The sequence below is a fragment of the Carcharodon carcharias genome, chromosome 13 (assembly GCF_017639515.1).
Source record: "Carcharodon carcharias isolate sCarCar2 chromosome 13, sCarCar2.pri, whole genome shotgun sequence".
Classification (NCBI taxonomy): domain Eukaryota; kingdom Metazoa; phylum Chordata; class Chondrichthyes; order Lamniformes; family Lamnidae; genus Carcharodon; species Carcharodon carcharias.
In genome coordinates this window covers 21,831,666-21,851,486 of record NC_054479.1, presented here as the reverse complement: position 1 = coordinate 21,851,486, position 19,821 = coordinate 21,831,666, and the positions used below count along the sequence as shown (strand labels likewise).

At 42.3% G+C, this 19,821-nt stretch overlaps 1 protein-coding gene across 2 annotated transcripts in view; it reads left to right on the top strand.

Moving 5' to 3' along the window:
- The window catches only part of pole (polymerase (DNA directed), epsilon), a 138,117-nt gene that overhangs the window by 80,406 nt on the left and 37,890 nt on the right, over nt 1–19,821 (top strand). For both annotated transcript variants that reach the window (XM_041203159.1, XM_041203158.1), the window contains 6 exons: nt 5,209–5,315; nt 10,299–10,475; nt 12,473–12,696; nt 14,274–14,494; nt 17,907–18,111; nt 18,906–19,079. In XM_041203159.1, coding sequence (XP_041059093.1) covers nt 5,209–5,315; nt 10,299–10,475; nt 12,473–12,696; nt 14,274–14,494; nt 17,907–18,111; nt 18,906–19,079 — 1,108 coding nt within the window. The remainder of the gene's footprint in view (nt 1–5,208; nt 5,316–10,298; nt 10,476–12,472; nt 12,697–14,273; nt 14,495–17,906; nt 18,112–18,905; nt 19,080–19,821) is intronic.

Sequence of the window (19,821 nt, the reverse complement as noted above, 5' to 3'; positions counted from 1 at the left end):
TGTACTTTTTCCACAGCTATTACGTCCTTCCTGTAATGTGGTGACCAGGACTGCACACAATACTCCAGTTGTGGCCTCACCAGTGTTTTATACAATTCCAACATTATATCCTTACTTTTATATTCTATTTCTCTGTCAATGAAGGAGAGCATTCCATATGCCTGCTTTACAACATTGTCTACTTGAACTGCTGCCTTCAAGGACGTGTGTACTTGTACGCCAAGATCTCTCACTTCATCTACCCCTCTTAGTATATTCCCATTTATTGTGTAATCCCTGTAACTGTTTGACCTCCCTAAATGTATGACCTCACACTTCTCTGTTAAAATCCATCTGCCACTTTACTGCCCACTCCACCAACCCATCTATATTGTTTTGGAGATTATGGCTATCCTCTACACTATCCACTACTCGGCCAATTTTGTGTCATCTGCATATTTCCCAATCGTGCCCCCCACTCAATGTTCACCTCCAAATCGTTAATATATAACACAAACAGCAAGGGTCCCAACATCGAGCCCTGTGGAACACCACTTGAGACAACTTTCCATTCGCAAGAGCATCCATCGACCATTACCCTTTGTTTCCTGTTACAAAGCCAACCTTTTATCCAGTTTGCCACATTATTCTGAATCCCATGGGCTTTTACTTTCCTGATCAATCTGCCATGTGGGACCTTGTCAAATGCCTTGCTAAAATCCATGTACATAACATCCACTGCACTACCGTCGTCAGCCCTTCTTGTCACTTCCTCAAAGAATTCAATCAACTTTGTGAGGCAAGACCTTCCTTTAACAAATTCATGATGACCACCCCTGACTAGTCCATGCCTTTCCACATGACAGTTAATCCTATCTCTCAGGATTGATTCTACTAATTCGTTCACCACCAAAGTAAGACTAACTGGCCTATAATTGTTTGGCATTTCCTTTGATCCCTTTTTAAACAATGGAATACGTTTGCATTTCTCCAGTCCTCCAGTACCTCCCCTGTATCTAGTGAAAATTGGAAAATCATTCTCAGAGCATCTGCTATCTCCTCCCTGACTTCCTTCAGCAGCCTCGGAAACAATCCATCTGGCCCTGGCGACTTATCAACTTTCAAGGATTTCAACCCTTCAAGTACTTCCTCTCTCTTTATGATTATCCCATCCGATATCTCAGTGTTCCTCCTGGACTACTATATCTACATTCTCCCTTTCCTTTGTAAACACGGAGACAAAATATTCATTCAAAACCCTTCCCACAGCCTCTGCATCTACACACAAGTTTCCATCTTCATCTCTGATAGGACCCACTTTTCCTTAACTAACCTTTTAGCATTAAGTATTGGTAAAACATCTTTGGGTTATCTTTAACTTTACTTGCTAATCTTTTTTCTTGCCCTCTCTTTGATTTCCCTATTTCCTTTTTAACTTTGTCCCTGCACTTCCTATATTCATCTAGGCTATCTGCAGTACTTAGTTCTTTGTGCCTTTGTGACTTGCTTTTTCTGTTTGATCTTCCCCTGTATTCTTCTAGACAACCAGGGTGGTCTAGATTTGGCAGTACCACTCTTATTTTTGTAGGGGACATGTCTACTTTGTACAGTTAGGATCTGTTGTAGTGCATTGTGCTGGTGTTTGAGGATAACTTACTGTAACATCTTCAACCTGTATGGGTAAATGGTGTCTAGTTTCTTCATAGTTATTGGACAGCTCTTGTATGATGTGCAGGTAAATGTGCCTTTATTCTGGACAGTAAATGATGCACTTTACGTGAGGTATAGAGTTGAAAGTAGTGCCCACCCTTCAATATTAAGTGGAATAGGTGCTGATTTTCATCTGTATGTAATTCTTTTTTCTCAGTGCTTTAAACTTTATGTGCAGCATTTTATGTAGCAATTATAATGTGTTTTAAATTGTTTGGCATGTCTTGCCATTTAAGTATGAGTGATTGATTATTTGTTTCAATTTTGAAGATGGGCAAGTGAGGGCAAACTGCAAACCTTCAAATGTGCATTTGGTATGTAGAGAACTGTGTGATATGTTGAATCATCTGTTTGGCTCCCAGAATTACCCAGGGAATGGATTCGTCAGAGACAACTGGGAAAAGTTATACTTGAACAGTCCTGTTCTATTTTATAAATGGGGGGAGGAATGTATAAAAGGAGAAAAGAATTCTTGGCTCAATAAGTAGATTTTCTAATTGATACCTATGCAGCAAGTAGTATGCATAAATTGTACCTGGTTTCTTCATTGAATCTGCAGTTCTTGTACAATACACATATCATTATTTTGGCAGTTAAAGTGATTCACTGTCCGAGATGATTCTGCTTTCCTGTCCTCCCCTGTTCCTTTACTCCCTACTCAGCCCTCATCCAACCTCTGGAAACTATCTCTGCTTTCTCTCAGGCTCTTGACAGAAGCCTTTACATGGAATCAAATTGATGGGGGTGTGTTACAGTTCACTTATGCATGTTGTAGCCTTTAGCTATGGATACTGATGGTAGAGACTGCAATGTTCTTTCTGTTACATGGCTGACCAAAAATCTCTCCTGCTCTTACTGTTTACCATGGCTCTTTTGGAAGGATTTTCAGATTGATATTGTTTAGTGGAACCTGAACCAGGAGCTTCTGGCTCAGAGGCAAGGATGCTACCCACTGCGCCACAAGACCTCCTGGAATCAAAGTACTGGTCCATAATCTCTTATGGAAGTTTTATGTAGCTAACTGATTCGTGGAAATTTGAGGAAACCTGTGAATTTAATAAGTCTTGACATATTGAAATGGATTTTCTACAGCCTGAGGAAAAACTCCTACATAAATGATCAATTTCACCACTGTGCTGGCTGTAATTTTATTTTATAAAAATTAATGAGCCTTCTGATGTGAGTTTAACCTAATGAATTGCTAAAATGCAACATTGAAGACATTTGCTCTTCAGGTATGTGCTTAAGTGGCATTAGTCTCTTGACAAATAACTGTGTGTGTTTTTAAAGGTCTACCAAGAGGGAATAGAAAAAATCCAAAATTAAATTTCTTAGCTCTAAAAGGTGCTCAGATGTCTAGAAACAGACTCTTGAATTCAAGTTAAAAAGCACTAATCCATTTTGTAACTAAAAGCAATTGTCAAAAGTAGTCATGTGAATTTTTAAAACTTTAATGATTAGTTGGTGAGTTGTTTGATTCATGAGCAACATCTTCATTTGTACTTGTTGGAAACCAGTTTGTCGTCAGCATTGCCGTCAGTTTCAGGATATCTGTAATGCAGTGATTATTTTAAAACTAAACAAAAAATAGTATGTTTGCAAGTTTCCTCAGGCTTGTGTCCACAAAGTCAATGCTACTTGATAGAAATTACAGAACTTTCTAAACTTTCTTTCTCCCTATCTCAATCTCTGGCTAATGCTTCCTGTGCCAAAACCATATGAGCTCTAGATTTAAAACTGCAGCAAAGCTTCGAGAGAGACATTTCTCAGTGCACATTAAAAGTTTAAAAGGCATTAGATCAAGAAAACTAACTTAAGTAGTTTTGGTTTATTTCCAAAGTAGACCAGAGATAATTGCCAGTTTACACACAACACCAGAAGAGAAAATCTAACAGCATGTCCATGTTTTTTTTTTGTTTAAATTTCCAAACACAAAGTATCTCTTTAGGAACTTTTAAATTTACCAAAAGTTGGGCAATGCTCTGGAAATGAAAGCAATTTAAGTACAATTGGATTTGGTACCAAATCATATCTTCACACACACGTTGATTGTTGGCTGATTATTTTGATTTTTCAGATAATCATATTCAAAATATATTAATATGCTATAATATTCACAAAAGTGAAAATGGACTGTAGTTTTACTATCTCAACCTGAGTATAGAGAATCAGCCAATGAATTCAAAAACTAGTCAACATGCACCCAGTGACACAGTTTAAAAATACTATTACTAACATTATAATTTTCTTGCTACCTATTATTTTATGCAAATGTTTTTAATTAAGACCCATTTAATATAGCCAAAATAATTGCATTGGTTAAAACTGAGTATGTTCCTTAGCTAGCTATAACCTAGTCTGGTTTAAGGCTCATTGGTAACACCCTTGCTTTTGAGTCAGAAGGTTGTGGGCTCAAGCTTCACCTGAGACTTAAGCACATAACATAGGTCAACATTTCAGTGTAGTACTAAGGGATTGCCATCTGAGGGCAGGGAAACAGGTGGGTGGACTCAAATTAGGGCACCATATTATTGGCAGTATGCCTGCTGCCAACCTATCTACCCCTACCAGGAGCTTATGGGCAGCAGGGGAGGTGTTGGATGGGCTGCATACCCATGGCAATTAACAGTAGGCAATTAACCTCTCCCTGTCCACCCTCCTCTCCTTGACCAGCCTAACATGCCCTCCCACCCTCGCTCATCAGGGCCTACCAACCTGACCCCAGGGAGATCACTGACTTAACTAGGTTTGTGAACATCCATGGTTCCCCTTTCTTTTGGGCCTCCTGCAATAGCTGCTGTGGCCACTGATCCTAACGTAGAGCTGCTAGCTTCCAATTGGCTGGCAACTCTGAGATGGGATTTCCACCTGTAGTACAAGTCCAGTCTTGTACTAATTATATGGCCATTGCTTGAAAAATTAAAGCAGGGCAAGCCAGCCTAGCAGCCGCAGGCTGGCCCCCGAAAATTTATGCCGGGGTGTGGAAGCGTGCTCTCAACATGTAATCCAACTCTGCGTTTCACAACCAATGAGTGCAGTGGAACATCCTGAGGTTGTGAAAACTGTTATTAAGAACTCGTTTTTTCCCCTATTCTTGTGGATTGACTAGAGATCTTCATCTTTTATTCAAACTATTCATATGGTATCTGTCTAGCATAGCTGAGTTAGTTAGCAGCCCATCCTTTTTGTGCCTAGTCCCACTTCAAGTTTTGTTGATTTATACTTGCAGAGACTTTTCCTGAGTATGTGATTCCATCTTAAACTATGCTCCTGCAAATTTGGTGGCATAGAACAGCCCAAAGCACCAGTGACTTGTGGCTCCTTAAACAAAAAATGCCCAAAACATAATTTTCAACCCAGTTTAATTCTGAAGGAAAACCATGATAGCTGGCCTTGTGTGTTCCTGCCTATTGACAGAGTGAAATAGCTGAGGCATTGGATATTTACAGGTTAGGAAAAAAAAAAACAAATTCTATAATGGTCACAATTGAAATAATTTGTTCCCTCTTGTTTCTGCAGGCAGCATCCGACACGTGTACTTCTACCACAATGCTCAAGGGAATAAGGCCCTATTTGGCCTGTTCATCCCTTCTCAAAGGAAGGCCTCTGTATTTGTTCTTGACACTGTAAGTAATTCTAAGGAGATCAACCTTCCAGATAACTACAGGTGACTACATCAAGAAAGAATGTTTGCTCCGTAAAATAATGAGGGTTTTTTTTTTGCTATAAGCGTATTGTAAAGACCAAAACGGGCCATGTTTAATTCTGTGCTGTGCTAGCTGATCCCCAGTAAAGACAGTTAACTGACACATGGCTAGCGAGAGCAAAATCGACAAGTTTCCTAATTGCTAGTAGTGACTCCCACTGGAAAGTGCATGTGGGTGAGGAGCACACAGTAAGACTCCACTGAGATATGTGCTAGAATATATTATTTTGGTTCAAGGTATTAGAGACCCACTAATGCCTGTGACACTATAAATCAAGAAGAATCTGCATTTAAAGCATTAGAAAATTTAGGAATATAGTATTAAAAAGATACAAGGGGTGAAAGGTTATCAGGATAGGCAAGAATGTCGGATTGAGGTTACATTCAGAGCAGCCATAATCTTATTGAATGGCAAAGCAAGCTTGAGGACCAAGTGGTCTACTCCTCCTAATTCATATGTTCGTAATGCTACTTCTCTGTCAGGAGGAAAGAAACAATATACCATGGATATTGTTTACTGAGTATAAAAGACATCTGTGTTTTTGCCAGTGCCATGAAATTAATGCATTTTGGAGATGCAATTAAACAATATCCTCATCATGCATCTTTCTCTGCATTTTTATAACTGTTAATATTCTGCTCCCTCTGAGTTTACAGCAATTGTTGCTGTCTCAATATGATGCACATTTTCAAATATGTCATTTAAAGACCCAAAAGGTTTTCCCTTGCAGTCTGTGCTGAGGGTCGTCTTGACAGAAGTTGCTGGGTGAAATGACCCTATGCAAAATTTGGAAGCTGATACAGGTAATACTAATAGAGCCAAAAGACACTGTCTCTGTTCTTCATCTTGGCGGGAGACTCATACAATGCCTAGGAGACCTAAAGAGGGGATAATATGTGTGGAACAAGTTGGGGAGCCTTACGAATCTGGGTGCACTTAAAATAAATATGAGGTGGGAATAATAAAGGCAAATATGGATTCTTAATATTATTGTAAGTCACTTAGCTTGAGGATTCATTTCAGTGGGCTGGTTAGTCATAGGGAAGAATTCCCCCCCCCCCCCCATTGGGGGGGAAGTGCAGGAGCGGGCGCGGGCAGGCGTGCCTCCGATCGGCGCCCGCAATTGGGGGCACGCTGCCATTTTACATGGATGGGCCAATTAAGACCTGCCCAGCGTCACGTCCGCCAGGAAGCACTATGCGCTCCCTGTGCGGGCAAGGGGGGGATTCCCTTAGCCGAGAGTGCGTTCTTTTACGCATGTGCACGACAGAGCTCCCTGAGGCTAAGTGCTGCCTCAGTGAGATTGGCTCCAAATTTATAAATGGTAAAGGTACAAAAACAAAATTTCCTTGACACGTCCCCTCATGTGACAGTGTCACATGAGTTGAGACATGTCCATCACTTTAAGTCAAACATTTATTACATTTTTAAAAACCCTCATCCCGCCCGTGGTTAAGGTTTCATGCTTTTCCTGAAGCCCGCCATGGCTCCTGGCCTGCCCTAAGGTTGGACAGGCAGATCCATTAATTAGTTTAATGACTTTTTAAATGGCCTCAATGGGCCTTTGACAGGCCAGCGGGTGCACAGATGATTCGGCTGTGCCCCCGCCAACCTGAAAATGGAGATGACACGGGAGTTTCGCCCGATGTCATCCCGTATCATTTTACACATCGGTGAGTGGGCCCCATTCCCTGCTCGCCAACCTAAAGATCCTGCCCATAGTGTTGATATCCTTAGTTCCCTTTTAGAGATGCATTTTGTGAAAGATGGAAAGTGTGTGTATAGAAGACACGGGGCTGAATTTCCCCCTATCGGGGGGCTTGTGCGGGGGCGGGTGGGAGCGAGTGCGAATCCGATCAGTGCCCCGATCGGATCCGCCCCACCATTTGAACATCGACGGGCCAATTAAGGCCTACTCAGCGTGACGCTCGCCTGGAAGCGCTGAGCGCTCCCTGTGCAGGCAGAGGGGGATTCCCTGAGTCCAGGCCTGCACTCTTTCGCACATGCGCACGAAAGAGCACAGAAATCTCCCTGAGGCACCCATTTGTTTAAGTTTTAAACATCTGAATAAAGTTAATTAAAAACTTTTAAAGCATGTCCCCTTAGGTGACAGTGTCACATGAGCTGGGACATATCAATGAATTTTTTTTTTAATTTTCATTGAATTTTTAAACACTTCATGAAACCTCACCCCGCCTGTGGATGAGGTTCTATGAAAAATGCGAAGGCCGCCTGGGCCCTTCGCCTGCCCACCAACCTTAAGGTTGCATGGGCAGCTCATTTAATTATATCAATTTAATAGGCCTTTGACAGTTCGGCAGGCACAAAGCTGACTCGGCTGCGCACTCACTGAACTGAAAATCTAAGTGATGTGCGGTGATGTCTGGACGCCTGCCCGATGTCACCGCGTGTCGGCAAGCAAGCCCTGATGCTGTTCGCCAACCAGAAAATTCTCCTCATAGTGTTTGTTAATGATGGAAATTAAATTCACAGGTAACATCAATTTGTGCCTTCATTTTATCTACGGATCCAGAAAAGTTGACTTCACTAACATTCAAATTAAAAACTAACCATTTGTATGGACTGCACCAGAAGTTTCAATGCCATGTGAGAAGTTATACACAAGGTTTACAGCCGAGAATCAACTTTAACAGATAGCTTACCTCTAGGTGACTGACTTAATTTGCACTTCGGAAAAATTCACGCATGCACATTTGGCTAATTGACTAAATATTTGTGGAATAATAGGAAATTAGCATCAGGCAGCAAGATAACTGCTGTCCATGCCATATTTAAAAATATCAAGTGGGAAGATGAAGTTCCTGACACCAAGGTACTTCAGGAATCTAAGTCTAATAAAGTCTTCTCAAACATATATGCGTCCAGAGGCATAGTCATCTATATCTGATGGAAGTTGAGCATATTCCAAAAGATTTCTTATATCAAGAGCTTTCATGTGTTTCAAGGTTGCTGGGATGACCTTGGCTCGAATTCAAGGGCAGAATTTTCCCAGCAGTGGGGCGGGGCCCGCTCGCCCACGCATAAAATGACGTGCGGTGATGTCGGACGGAACTCCCTATGTCACCACGCTCCATTTAAATTTTCAGGTAGGTGGGGGTGCAGCAAAATCAGCTGTGCACCTGCCAACCTGTCAATGGCCAATTGAAGCCACTGACAGAGTCAATTAAACTAATTAATGGACCTACTCGTCCAACCTTAAGGTTGGCGGGCAGGCCAGGAGCCCCGGCAGGAATTAGAAAACGCGGGAAACCTCATCCACAGGCAGGATGAGGTTTCATGTAGGTTTTTAAAAATTTAATCAAAGTTTTCTTTAAAATTATGGACTTGTCCCAACTCATGTGACAGTGTGCCATGAGGGGACATGTCAGGGAATTTTTTTTTTCTATTTTTAATACTCTTGAGAGTAGAACCAATCTCCCTGAGGCAACACCCAACCTCAGGGAGATGAGTGTGCTCTTTTGTGCCCGTGCGCGAAAGAGCACACACTCAGGTTTATGGATTCCCCCCGCCCACACAGGGAGCACATAGCGCCTCCGTGCGAACATCATGCTGGGCGGGCCTTAATTGGCCTGCCCATGTAAAATGGCACTGCACCCCCAATCAGGGGTGCCGATCGGAGGTGCACCTGTGCACGCCCGCACTTCAACTTCGCCCCCAATGGGGGAAAATCCTGCCCCAAAGGTATTTGCAAGAGGAACTTGAAAACCTTTAACATCAATACTGAAAGCTGGGAAGATGTAATTAACAACAGATCACATTGGAAGGCTGAGCTGCATCAAAATAAAGGAACAGCATGAGAACTAGGAGGAAAGGGTTTCAGGAGGAGAGGGGTGAGAGTTACGAGCAAAGCGCATCAAGTTTCATCAGTTAATACTGCATGGGCATCATCACCTGACCCTGCGCTGCATTGGCAATTAGGGTTTCTTAAAACTTGTGCTCCTGAGCCACTCACATAGCAGCACAGCAAAGTAACTGAACTGTTTTAGTGTTTTGACACAGACAGCTGCAATTTGGGTCCCAGCACAATGTTGTCATTAAATTCAGACTAATTATCACAAGATTAATATTTTACACTGAAGGGCAACGGAGTTACTGTTGTGCAAAATGTCACATTGGTACAAAAGATTTTGAGGCAAGATGTTGGGTCACATAAGAGATGTTCTGTGCTGCATTTGACCAGAGAGTACTTGTTGCAGTCACTTGCTTTTGGAAAAAGAAATAGTCCTTTTCCTCATGTTGGTATTCAAAATTATGAAGGGTTTTGGTAGAGTCGATAGAGAGAAACTGTTACCAATGGTAAGGTGGTCAGGATCCGGGGACATGCTCTTTCAAAGAGCTAGCGCAGGCACGCTAACCTGAATAGGTCCCCTTCTGTACTCTTTAATTCTAGTGCATTTTTCACCTCTTGGGCACAAAATTTCCTATGAACTATAGGTGAAACATGCTCAGTACCTAAAGGTGGAGAACTTCAGTCTGTATTGTTCCTACATAGTATAACAGAATTTTATGGGAGCAAGTTGATATTTTGAAAATGAGGTCTTGATTGGAATGTAAATGTTATATCAAATGGGATTGCACCTGTTATATAACACAATTAATAGCTTTTGGATTTTGTAGGAGATAGAGGAGATCAGATAGTAACTGACATCTGATTTTAAAACATCAACAATCCTCTAATGAAAATTTTCTCATTTTTAAATATAGGCCAATAGTAGTTATCTAGCTCACGTTGGTTCTCACTGATTTAACATAAAAAAAATTTCTGAATAATAACAACGTTGATGGTTTAAAATGGCATGAGCTGTTGGGAACCAAAAAGATTTCATACTATTTTGTTCAGTGGTTGCTGTTCTAAATATCTTTGTTTTTATCTCGCCATAGGTGCGCAGTAATCAGATGCCGAACTTGAATAACCTGTATGCAGCTGAGCGCACTGCTATGCTGGAGAAATTGCATGAAGAACTACTGCCACCTGATAAGCACACATTTGAAGTTCGGGCAGAAAAGGACCCAAAGTTAGTCTACAGAGCAATTCAGCGGCTTTTGCTGAGCTATAAGGTAATGATGTTCATTGGGATGATGTGTTGGAAAAATAGCAGATTAAAAAGTAGGATTTCTTTCCCACTGTTGGGGTTTTCCTATTTAAAACAGAAAACACACTGTCCCTTTTTTTTCTTAGAAATATGTATGTGTGTTCAGGTATTTTGAATACATTTATTCTGTGTGATTTTAACTGAGCACCAATTAGAACCAAGTAGAAATTGTAGTATCATCTTTCAACTGGAGTAATTTCATATTGAATCAAGACTGTAACATTAGAATTTGGCAAGTGAGAGTGACAGTCCACTGATTAGATCTTGATTCTGTTTAGTTGGAACTATTTTAAACTGTTTTTGTTTTAGTTTTTTAAAGTATAAAATTATTTTTTACTCATTCATGGAATGTGAGCACTGCTTGAAAGGTCAATATTTATTAGCCTTGAGAAAGTGGTAGTGGTCAGTCACCCCTTGAAATGCTGCAGTCAGCAATGATGAAGAAATGTTGGTGTATTTTCAAGTCAGGGATGGTGTGCATCTTTATGTGGAATTTGGAGATGGTGGTATTCCCATGCACTTGCTGCCCTTGTCTTACTAGGTAGTAGAAATCGCAGGTTTAGGAAGTGCTATCAAAGCCTTGATGAGTTGCTGCAATGCATCTTGAGGATAATTTGTAAACTAATGGACTTGCATTGTACATACAGGAGCACCTATTTAAATGGTAAGTCTGCCAAAGCAGCTCTGCATATTGGCGTTTTATTGTTGTAAACTTTCAGTTTTTGGACAGGGAAAGTAAAAATGCCATCTTGGTGTTTAATGTATATTTATACTGGTCATTGAATTTCATGGTATCCAAAGCAAGCTGCGGAATTTATTCAAATTAATATCACTCATTACTTCTGTTTCACAAATGGACAAGATAGATAGAGAGAGAAGAGCAAATTTGTAGGATGGATACCAATTTGAATCATTTTGATTTTTGCCTTGTAATAGGCCCATTATTATCCATTTATTTGTGCATCCTAAATATAATTGCACCCTTGTGACTTCCTTTGTTTAGCATGGTAACATTACTCACCTGGGTGCCGCTGCAATAAGTTCAAAACTGCCCTATGTCCACCCATCTGCTCTAAGGCAGATTTGATCCTGACTAAGTTGTTGATGTCTGGCGCTAATTGCGATTCCTCTAGGATGTGTGGCTTGCAAAATGTACAATAGAATCATAGGGTAGAATCTTCAGCTCGGCGAGCGGGGGTAGGGTCTGCTCGCCGAGTTGTAAAATGACACGGGGTGACATCGGGCATGCATCCCAATGTCACCACACATCATTCAGATTCTCAGTTCGGCGGGCGCACAGCCGAGTCACTGTACGCCCACCGAACAGTCAAAGGCCTATTAAGGCCATTTAACAATCAATTAAATCATTGACCTGAGCTGCCTGTCCAACCTTAAGGTTGGCAGGCAGGCAAAAAGCCCAGGCAGCTTTCACATTTTTCATGGAACCTTATCCACAGGCTGGGTGAGATTTCATGAACGTTTTTAAGGTGTTGTAAAAATTTTTATTAACATTAATGGACATGTCCCAGCTCATGTGACAGTTTCACATGAGGGGAGATGTCCTTAAAATTTTTTTCTCCCTTTATTCAATGTTTCGTACATGAAACTAATCTCCCAGAGGCACCTCTGTGCTTCAGGGAGATTTCTGCACTCTTTCACGTGCATGTGAAAGGGTGCGCATCACCCTGGGTGGGCCTTAATTGGCCCACCCATGTAAAATGGCAGTACCCACCCAATCGGGGGCGCCGATCAGCTGCGTGCCTGCCCCCGCACAACTCCCCTTGACTGGGAGAAAATTCTCCCCATAGAATGGGTCTGGCAATCTGTTACCTGCTGTTGTATCTCTGCAATATGTTAATTACAAAAAATGGGGAAGGGATGCAATTAAAGGTTAACCTTAGTGCAACGATATTTTCAGGGGTGGAAGGCAGCTGATTGATTTTAATGTGTTTTTATTTTAAGGATGAAAAAAGAGGCCCAACTCTTATTGCTGTACAATCAAAGTGGGACCTGAAGAGACTGACAAATGGAATGCCAATTCTGGATGAGTTTCCATTGGTGCCTGTACATGTAAATGATGATATTAGCTATGGTGTATTGGATTGGCAGCGTCATGGTGTTCGTAGAATGATCAGACACTACCTCAGCCTGGATAGCATTCTATCCAAGGCATTTGAGATGGCCAGGTAGGAGAATTTATTGTTCCCGAAAGTGAATAGGTAATACAACATGTCAGTGAAATTGATTTTGTTCCTGCCAGGCTCCTTCACAAAGAACTTGGGTGAGTTCACAGCCCAGCCCTTACTGGTAAAGGAGATCTCTACACTGTGCTGACTCAGGCAGGACAGGTGTAGCAGGGCCCACAATTTGCCACAACATCTCAGGATTGTGGGTGTGGGGGATGGGAAATCAACCAGGATCTCTACTCTTATTTACCCATCCAGCGACCTTTACTAGGATGTGTAGTTGTATAGAGGTTGCACAAGGATGTGATTGCTCTATACTATTGCACCCCCTCCAAGGAATTGCTTGCTGACTCTCTGCCAAGGCTAGCATAAACAAATGGCCATATGGTTAAGGTATTACACACCAATTTGTGCCTTCAGGAGAAAAGCAAAGAAGATTGGAGAGGGAAACCACTTGGAACCCACCGTGCATTGGTGGAATTTGCATTCTTGACCATAGACTCTAAGATTTGGCCATCTTGCCCATTGTTTGAGAAAATCTGAGAAAATGTAATCCTAGATTGCTCTTGTACCCCCAAGTGCTAGTTATGTAGTAACATTGCCAGAAGTCTTGGGGCTGGATTTTACCGTCGGCGAGTGGGGGCGGAACCCCTGACATCACCGCTCCTCAATTAAGTTTTCAGGAAGGCAGGGGCGCAGCAAATTCAGCTGAGCACCTGCCGACCTGTCAATGGCCAATTGAGGCCATTGACAGGTCAATTAAAGTAATTAGTGGACCTGCCTGTCCAACCTTAAGGTCGGTGGGCAGGCCAGGAGCCCCAGTGGGAAGTAGGAAAAACATGAAACCTCATCCACAGGCAGGATGAGGTTTCAAGTAAGGTTTTAAAAATTTTAATCAAGTTGCTTTGGAAGTTATGAACATATCCCAACTCATGTGACATTATCGCATGAGGGGCCATGTAAGTGAAATTTTTTTTTCTATTTTTACTATTTTTGAAAGTAGAGGCGATCTCCCTGAGGCAGAACTTTGCCTCGGGGAGACGAGTGCGCTATTTCATGTGCATACGCGAAAGAGCACACTCTCGATTTTAGGCATCTTTCCCCCCCCCCCCCCACCCCGCTGCCCACACAGGGAGTGCACAACGCTTCCCAGCGAACGTCATGCTGGGTGGGCCTTAATTGGCCAGCCCACGTAAAATAGCGCCGCGCCTCCAATCGGAAGCACGCCCACCCATCAACTTTCACCCGATGGGGGGGTAAAATTCAGCCCTTGGAGAAAGTTCCCCAATGACCCATTTGGCTGGGGAGGTACATGGTGCAGGGACATCCAACAGGCCGATAAATATTTTTCAAAGTTGAGAGGCGAAACTTCAAAAAAATGTAAATATTAGAAAGGAAAAAATACACTAATTTCTGGTGTACACCCAAAGCTGACTGCCTGATGCTGGCAGAATGTCTCTGAGAGAAACCTCTGAAGTAATAAAGCAAAACAAAATATAAGCATTGAAGTCTGTGTTAGCAAATTGCTATGCAGTAAACAAGTGCCGTTTAATATTAAATACTTAATTTCTTTTCAGATATTACCACATTCCCATTGGAAATCTTCCTGATGACATCTCAACTTTTGGATCAGATCTCTTCTTTTCCAGACATCTTAGACGACACAACCATCTCTTGTGGCTTTCCCCAACGTCTCGGCCTGATCTGGGAGGGAAAGAGGCAGACGATAATCGTCTGGTGATGGAATTTGACGAGAGGTCAACAGTTGAGATTAATAACCCTGGGTGTTACTCTACAGGTGTGTATGCTGCAGTGCAGCAACAAATTTCTTTGCAAAGTTAACTGCACCTTTTTTCCTTTAAGTTGTTCAAAACTGCAAGTAGTTGCCTCTCATTCCCTCTCTCCTTCACAAAAGCATGGAACATTAAAAGAATTTCACTGGGAGAGAAAGAAACTATACCATGAAGAATAGCAGCAAAGGTTCAAACCAGAAAAAATATTGCATTTGCATAGGTGCAGCCACAAGGCTTGTAGGTCCTTGCAGACATGGAACACATTTTGCACCTTAGCAGGTTTGTTTGTCTGGCGGTTGTTTCTGCGAAACAGGCACAGCAATCAGAAGTAAAACCACTGTACTGAGGATAAAAGTGGTAGCAATCAGAATAATAGCAATGACAACATCATTACCATCCCTGGGTATGGCCTGACCACTGACAGGTCAGACCCACCAGAGGTGCTGGCATAGAGTCAGAAGTGAATTGCCGTGGGAGTCATCAACATCAACTCTGGACCCCATGAAGTCTCGTAGCATCAGGTCAAACGTGGGCTAGGAGACCTCCTGCTGGTTAACACCTATCGTGCCTCTGCCTGCCAGTCCCCCCAGACAACCTGATGAATCAACACTCTTCCATGTTGAACACCATTTGGAGGAAGCACTGAGGGTGGCTAGGGCACAGAATGTACTCTGGATGAGGGACTTCAATGTCCATCACCCAGAGGGCTCACTTAGCACAACTAGTGGCCAAGTTTTAAAGGACATAGCTGCTACACTGGGTCTTTGGTCGGTGGTGAGGGAACCAACGAGAGGGAAAAAAATACTTGTCCTCGCCAATCTACCTGTTGCAGATGCAGCTATCCATGACAATATTGGTTGAAGTGACCACCACATAGTCCTTGGTGAGGCAAAGCCTAGTCTTCACATTGAGGATACCCTCCATGTTGTGTGGCACTACCACCATGTTAAATGGGACAGATTTTGAACGGATCTAACAACTCAAAACTGAGTATCATGAGGCACTGTGGACTATCAGCAGCAGCAGAATTGTGTACAACCACAATCTGTAATCTCATGGCCGGACATATCCCTCAGACTACCATTTCATTGAACCAGGGTTGATGCCCAGGCTTAATGGTAGAGTGCAGGAGGGTATGCCAAGAGCAGCACCAGGCATACTAAAAATGAGGCACCAACCTGGTGAAGCTAAAGCACAGGACTACTTGCATGCCAAACAGTGTAAGCAGCATGCAATAGACAGAGCTAAGCGATCCCACAACCAGTGGGTCAGATCTGAGCTCTGTAGTCCTGCCACATCCACTCGTGAATGGTGGACAATTAAACAACTCACTGGAGGAGGAGGCTCCACAAATATCCCCATCTTCAATGATGGGGAAGCCCAGCACATCAGTGCAAAAGACAAGGCTGAAGCATTTTGCGGCCATCTTCAGACAGAAGTGCCAAATGGATGATCCATCTCTGCCTTCTCCAAAGGTTCCCAGCATCACAGATGCCAGTCTTCAGCCAATTCGATTCACTCCACGTGTCATCAAGAAATGGAAGAAGACACTGGATATTGCAAAGGCTATAGGCCCCGACAACATTCTGGCAATAGCTGCGTCCCTAGCCAAGCTATTCCAGTGCAGCTACAGCACTGGTATCTACCTGGCAATGTAAAAAAATGTCCAGGTATGTCTTGTCCACAAAAAGTAGGACAAATCGAACCCAACCAATTACCACCCCATCAGTCTGCTATTGATCATCAGCAAAGTGGTGGAAGGGGTCATTGATAGTGCTGTCAAGCGGCACTTACTCAGCAGTGACCTGCTCATGAACACTCAATTCCCAGTGTGGGAATTCTGTGATGAGTAACTCACCCCCTAACTCCCCATTGCCTGTCCAGCATCTACAAAGCAAAAATCAGGAGTATGATGGAATACTCTCCACTTACCTGAATGAATGCAGCTTCAACAGCACTCAAGCTCGACACCATCCAGGACAAAGCAGCTGCTTGATTGGCACCACATTCACCACAATAAACATTTACTCCCTTCACCACTGCCACACAGTGGTAGCAGTGTTTACTACCTGTATTGCAGCATCTCACCAAGGTTCCGACAGCACCTTCCAAACCCGCGACCTCTACCATCTAGAAGGACAAGGGTAGCAGATGCATGGGAACACCACCACCTGCAAGTTCTCCTCCAAATCACTCACCATCTTGACTTGGAAACATATCCCCTTTCCTTCATTGTCGCTGGATCAAAATCCTGGAACTCCCTTCCTAACAGCATCTGGGTGCTCCTAGAACACAAGGACTGCAACGGTTCAAGAAGGCAGCTCATCATCACCTTCTCAAGGGTAAATTAGGGGTGGGCAATAAATGCTGGCCTAGCCAGCGATGCACACATCCCATGAACGAGTATAAAATAATTATTTATCTTTAGACATTATCTTTAGGCATCACATTCACCCATCTAATTCAGGATTTCAAGTTGTCTTGGGTTTTGCACCAATACATGATCCTGTTTGAGCCTACACCACCTACCTACAAGGAAAGTTTAACCTTTGTGACCAAGGAAGAAATGCAGTTTTAGTTGTGATTTGTTGAAGGTGCAAAGATAGCAGCAGCTTTCTGGAGGTATTTTTTTTAATGGGATGCAAGCATTATTGGTAAGGTCGGCAGTTATTACCCTTGACAAGTGGTGCTGAGCCACCTTCTTGAATGCAACTGCCTGACTTGCTAGGTTACTTCAGAGGGCAGTTAAATGTCATTGTGGGTCAGATATATAATTTCATGGTCAGCATTCTTTTTATTCCAGACTTTGATAAATTAATTGAATTCAAATTTCCCACCTGCCTTGATGGAATTTGAACTCATGTTTCCAGATATTAGTCCAGGCCTCTGGATTACTAGCCTAGTAACATAACCACTAGCCTGTATATGTAGCTCAGTTGTCTATAATACAAATTATGCACCATAGTTGGAGACCTCGTTGACATTTCCTTCATGGAATTATCAAATAGAATTACCAAATTTGTGTTGAACCTTGGTTTGCTTCCACTGATTTTCATTATTGCCTGCAATTTGGGGTATTGTAACGGTTTAAACATTAACCGTTCCTTTGTGGGTTTTTCTTAAAGGAGTCTGAAATGCTCTACTCCTCCACCAGTTACTACTTTTTGTCTGTCAAGGCATCATCAAGCTATGCATTTCCTGGCACTGAGTGTTGGCAACCTCTACATTGCAGCTCTTCAGCTGGCTGATAAGGGTGCAACCAGCCTTTGTCCAAGGGTTTACCTCCCCAAAACTTTTGTGTAGCTTTAATTCGGAATAGAATTCAGTCACTATGAATTTTGTGAAATTTTAAATATTAGTATATTTAATTAGTGGTTCTTTTTATTTGTAACTTTAAAAAATACATTCTCTCCTTAGTTTCCGTGGAGCTGGATATTCAAAGCTTGGCTGTGAATACCATCCTTCAGTCCCATCACATTAACGATATGGAGGGAGCATCCAGTATTGGTGTCAGCTTTGATGTTATCCAGCAAGCTTCGCTTGAAGATATGATGGCTGGTAACCAGTCAGCTAATGCACTTGCCAGCTATGATGAGGCAGCGTTGTGTTCCAACACATTCAGGTATTTCAGTGGGGAGCGGACAGGTTGTCAGCAGGTTCCCTGGGTCCCTTCATCAGGTTTTGGACACTGATCAATCTGATATTCTTTTGGGTCAAAGAACTAATTTACATATACCTTAATTCTTCAGACAGATTTTAAGCAAATTTTTGCTTTTAGTGTTAGTTCATTGAAAGATAAATGACTAATGCTGTTCAGGATGATACTAATTTGTGTGCTAATGTGACATAGGCCTGCTACTACCAATTCACACTGGCCTACAAGATGATAGAAGAGAAGGCAGTAAGAATTTAAGACAAGAAAGTCTTGAGCTTTTTTTCTTAACCCTGTGGGTTACTACTAGAACACTAAATATGTAACAATTTGTTTCAAGGCACTGAACCTATCCACTCAACTTGGCACTCTTTTTCCTTAAAAAGGGGAGTGCAGCATTTACTGTAATTGTCTCTATATTCCAAACAACCAGCAAGGACTGCTAACGGAGTTGGGTGTGCTGATGCCTACTGGAACTTCCTTTTGAGCATTGTAGCTTTTTTATCTGCAATTGGCTGAGCGGATGTATGCTTTCTCTGACCCTCTGTCATTGATACTCAGAGCAGGTTGATGGGAAGCTCACACTGGCACCATCATGACCTTTTCATTTTCCTCAACCACCCAGCTATCAGTTGATAATTTCTTACAGTAACATATGGGAGGATGAGACCTGTGATGCTCTGTGGACTTAGTGGTCAACCTTTTCTACTGTTCCTGTTTAAACCATTGTTTTATTGCTCATGAGTGTATTCCTGTGTTTCCAGAATTTTGAAAAGTATGGTTGTTGGCTGGGTGAAGGAGATCACCCACTATCAGAATGTATATGCTGATAACCAAGTGATGCACTTTTACCGTTGGTTGCGATCACCCTCATCACTGCTGTATGACCCGGCACTACACCGCATTCTCCACAACATGATGAAGAAGCTATTTTTGCAGTAAGTTTTAAAAAAACGGTGTATGAAAATAGATGCCTTCAGAATAAAATATAGGCACCTTGTGAAAATGATTTGCATTTTCTGAAGGATGTAGATGAAATTATGATATTTTAATGTATCTACACATTTTTCCATAAAATTTTGCATGTTTGCTTTAAAGCTCTCACTGAGTGCATACTCTGTCTCTCTCTTGATCTCTAATCTGAGAGCAGGATGAATGTTTCACAAGGTGCCTGTCCCTAATATGCTAACAAAGATGTGGCTAACCAAAGAGAATTAATTCATGCAGTGCTTTGGTTCTTAAAGCATACGTGATTACAATGGAGAGAGCAAAAATTTTGTAGATGTTTTCCTGACTGACAAATGCTATTATATGCCAATGTTGTACAATATAAGGTTAAGAAATGGAGACCTGAGTGGGACTGGAGCAAAGAATGTTCATCCTGCAAAAAGGGAGGAATAGCTAGAACTCATGTGTTCCCATAGCAACACCTTTTTTTATTTAGAGTAAGTGAATGGAGCTAATGGAGAAATTATTCAATGTGAGAACAAGTTGAGCCAGCTGGTGGAGTGTGGTGGTGGATGGGGATCAGTTGAGCCTTTGTTCAAGGAAGAAGCAAAGGTCCCTCAGGCTGCTCTGATTGGGAATGGAGTTGTAGAGGGCTTGATCATCCATGGTGAAAAGGAGATGGCGAGGACCAGAAAAGGTGAAACTGTCAAAGTGGCGGATGTAGGTGGGAAG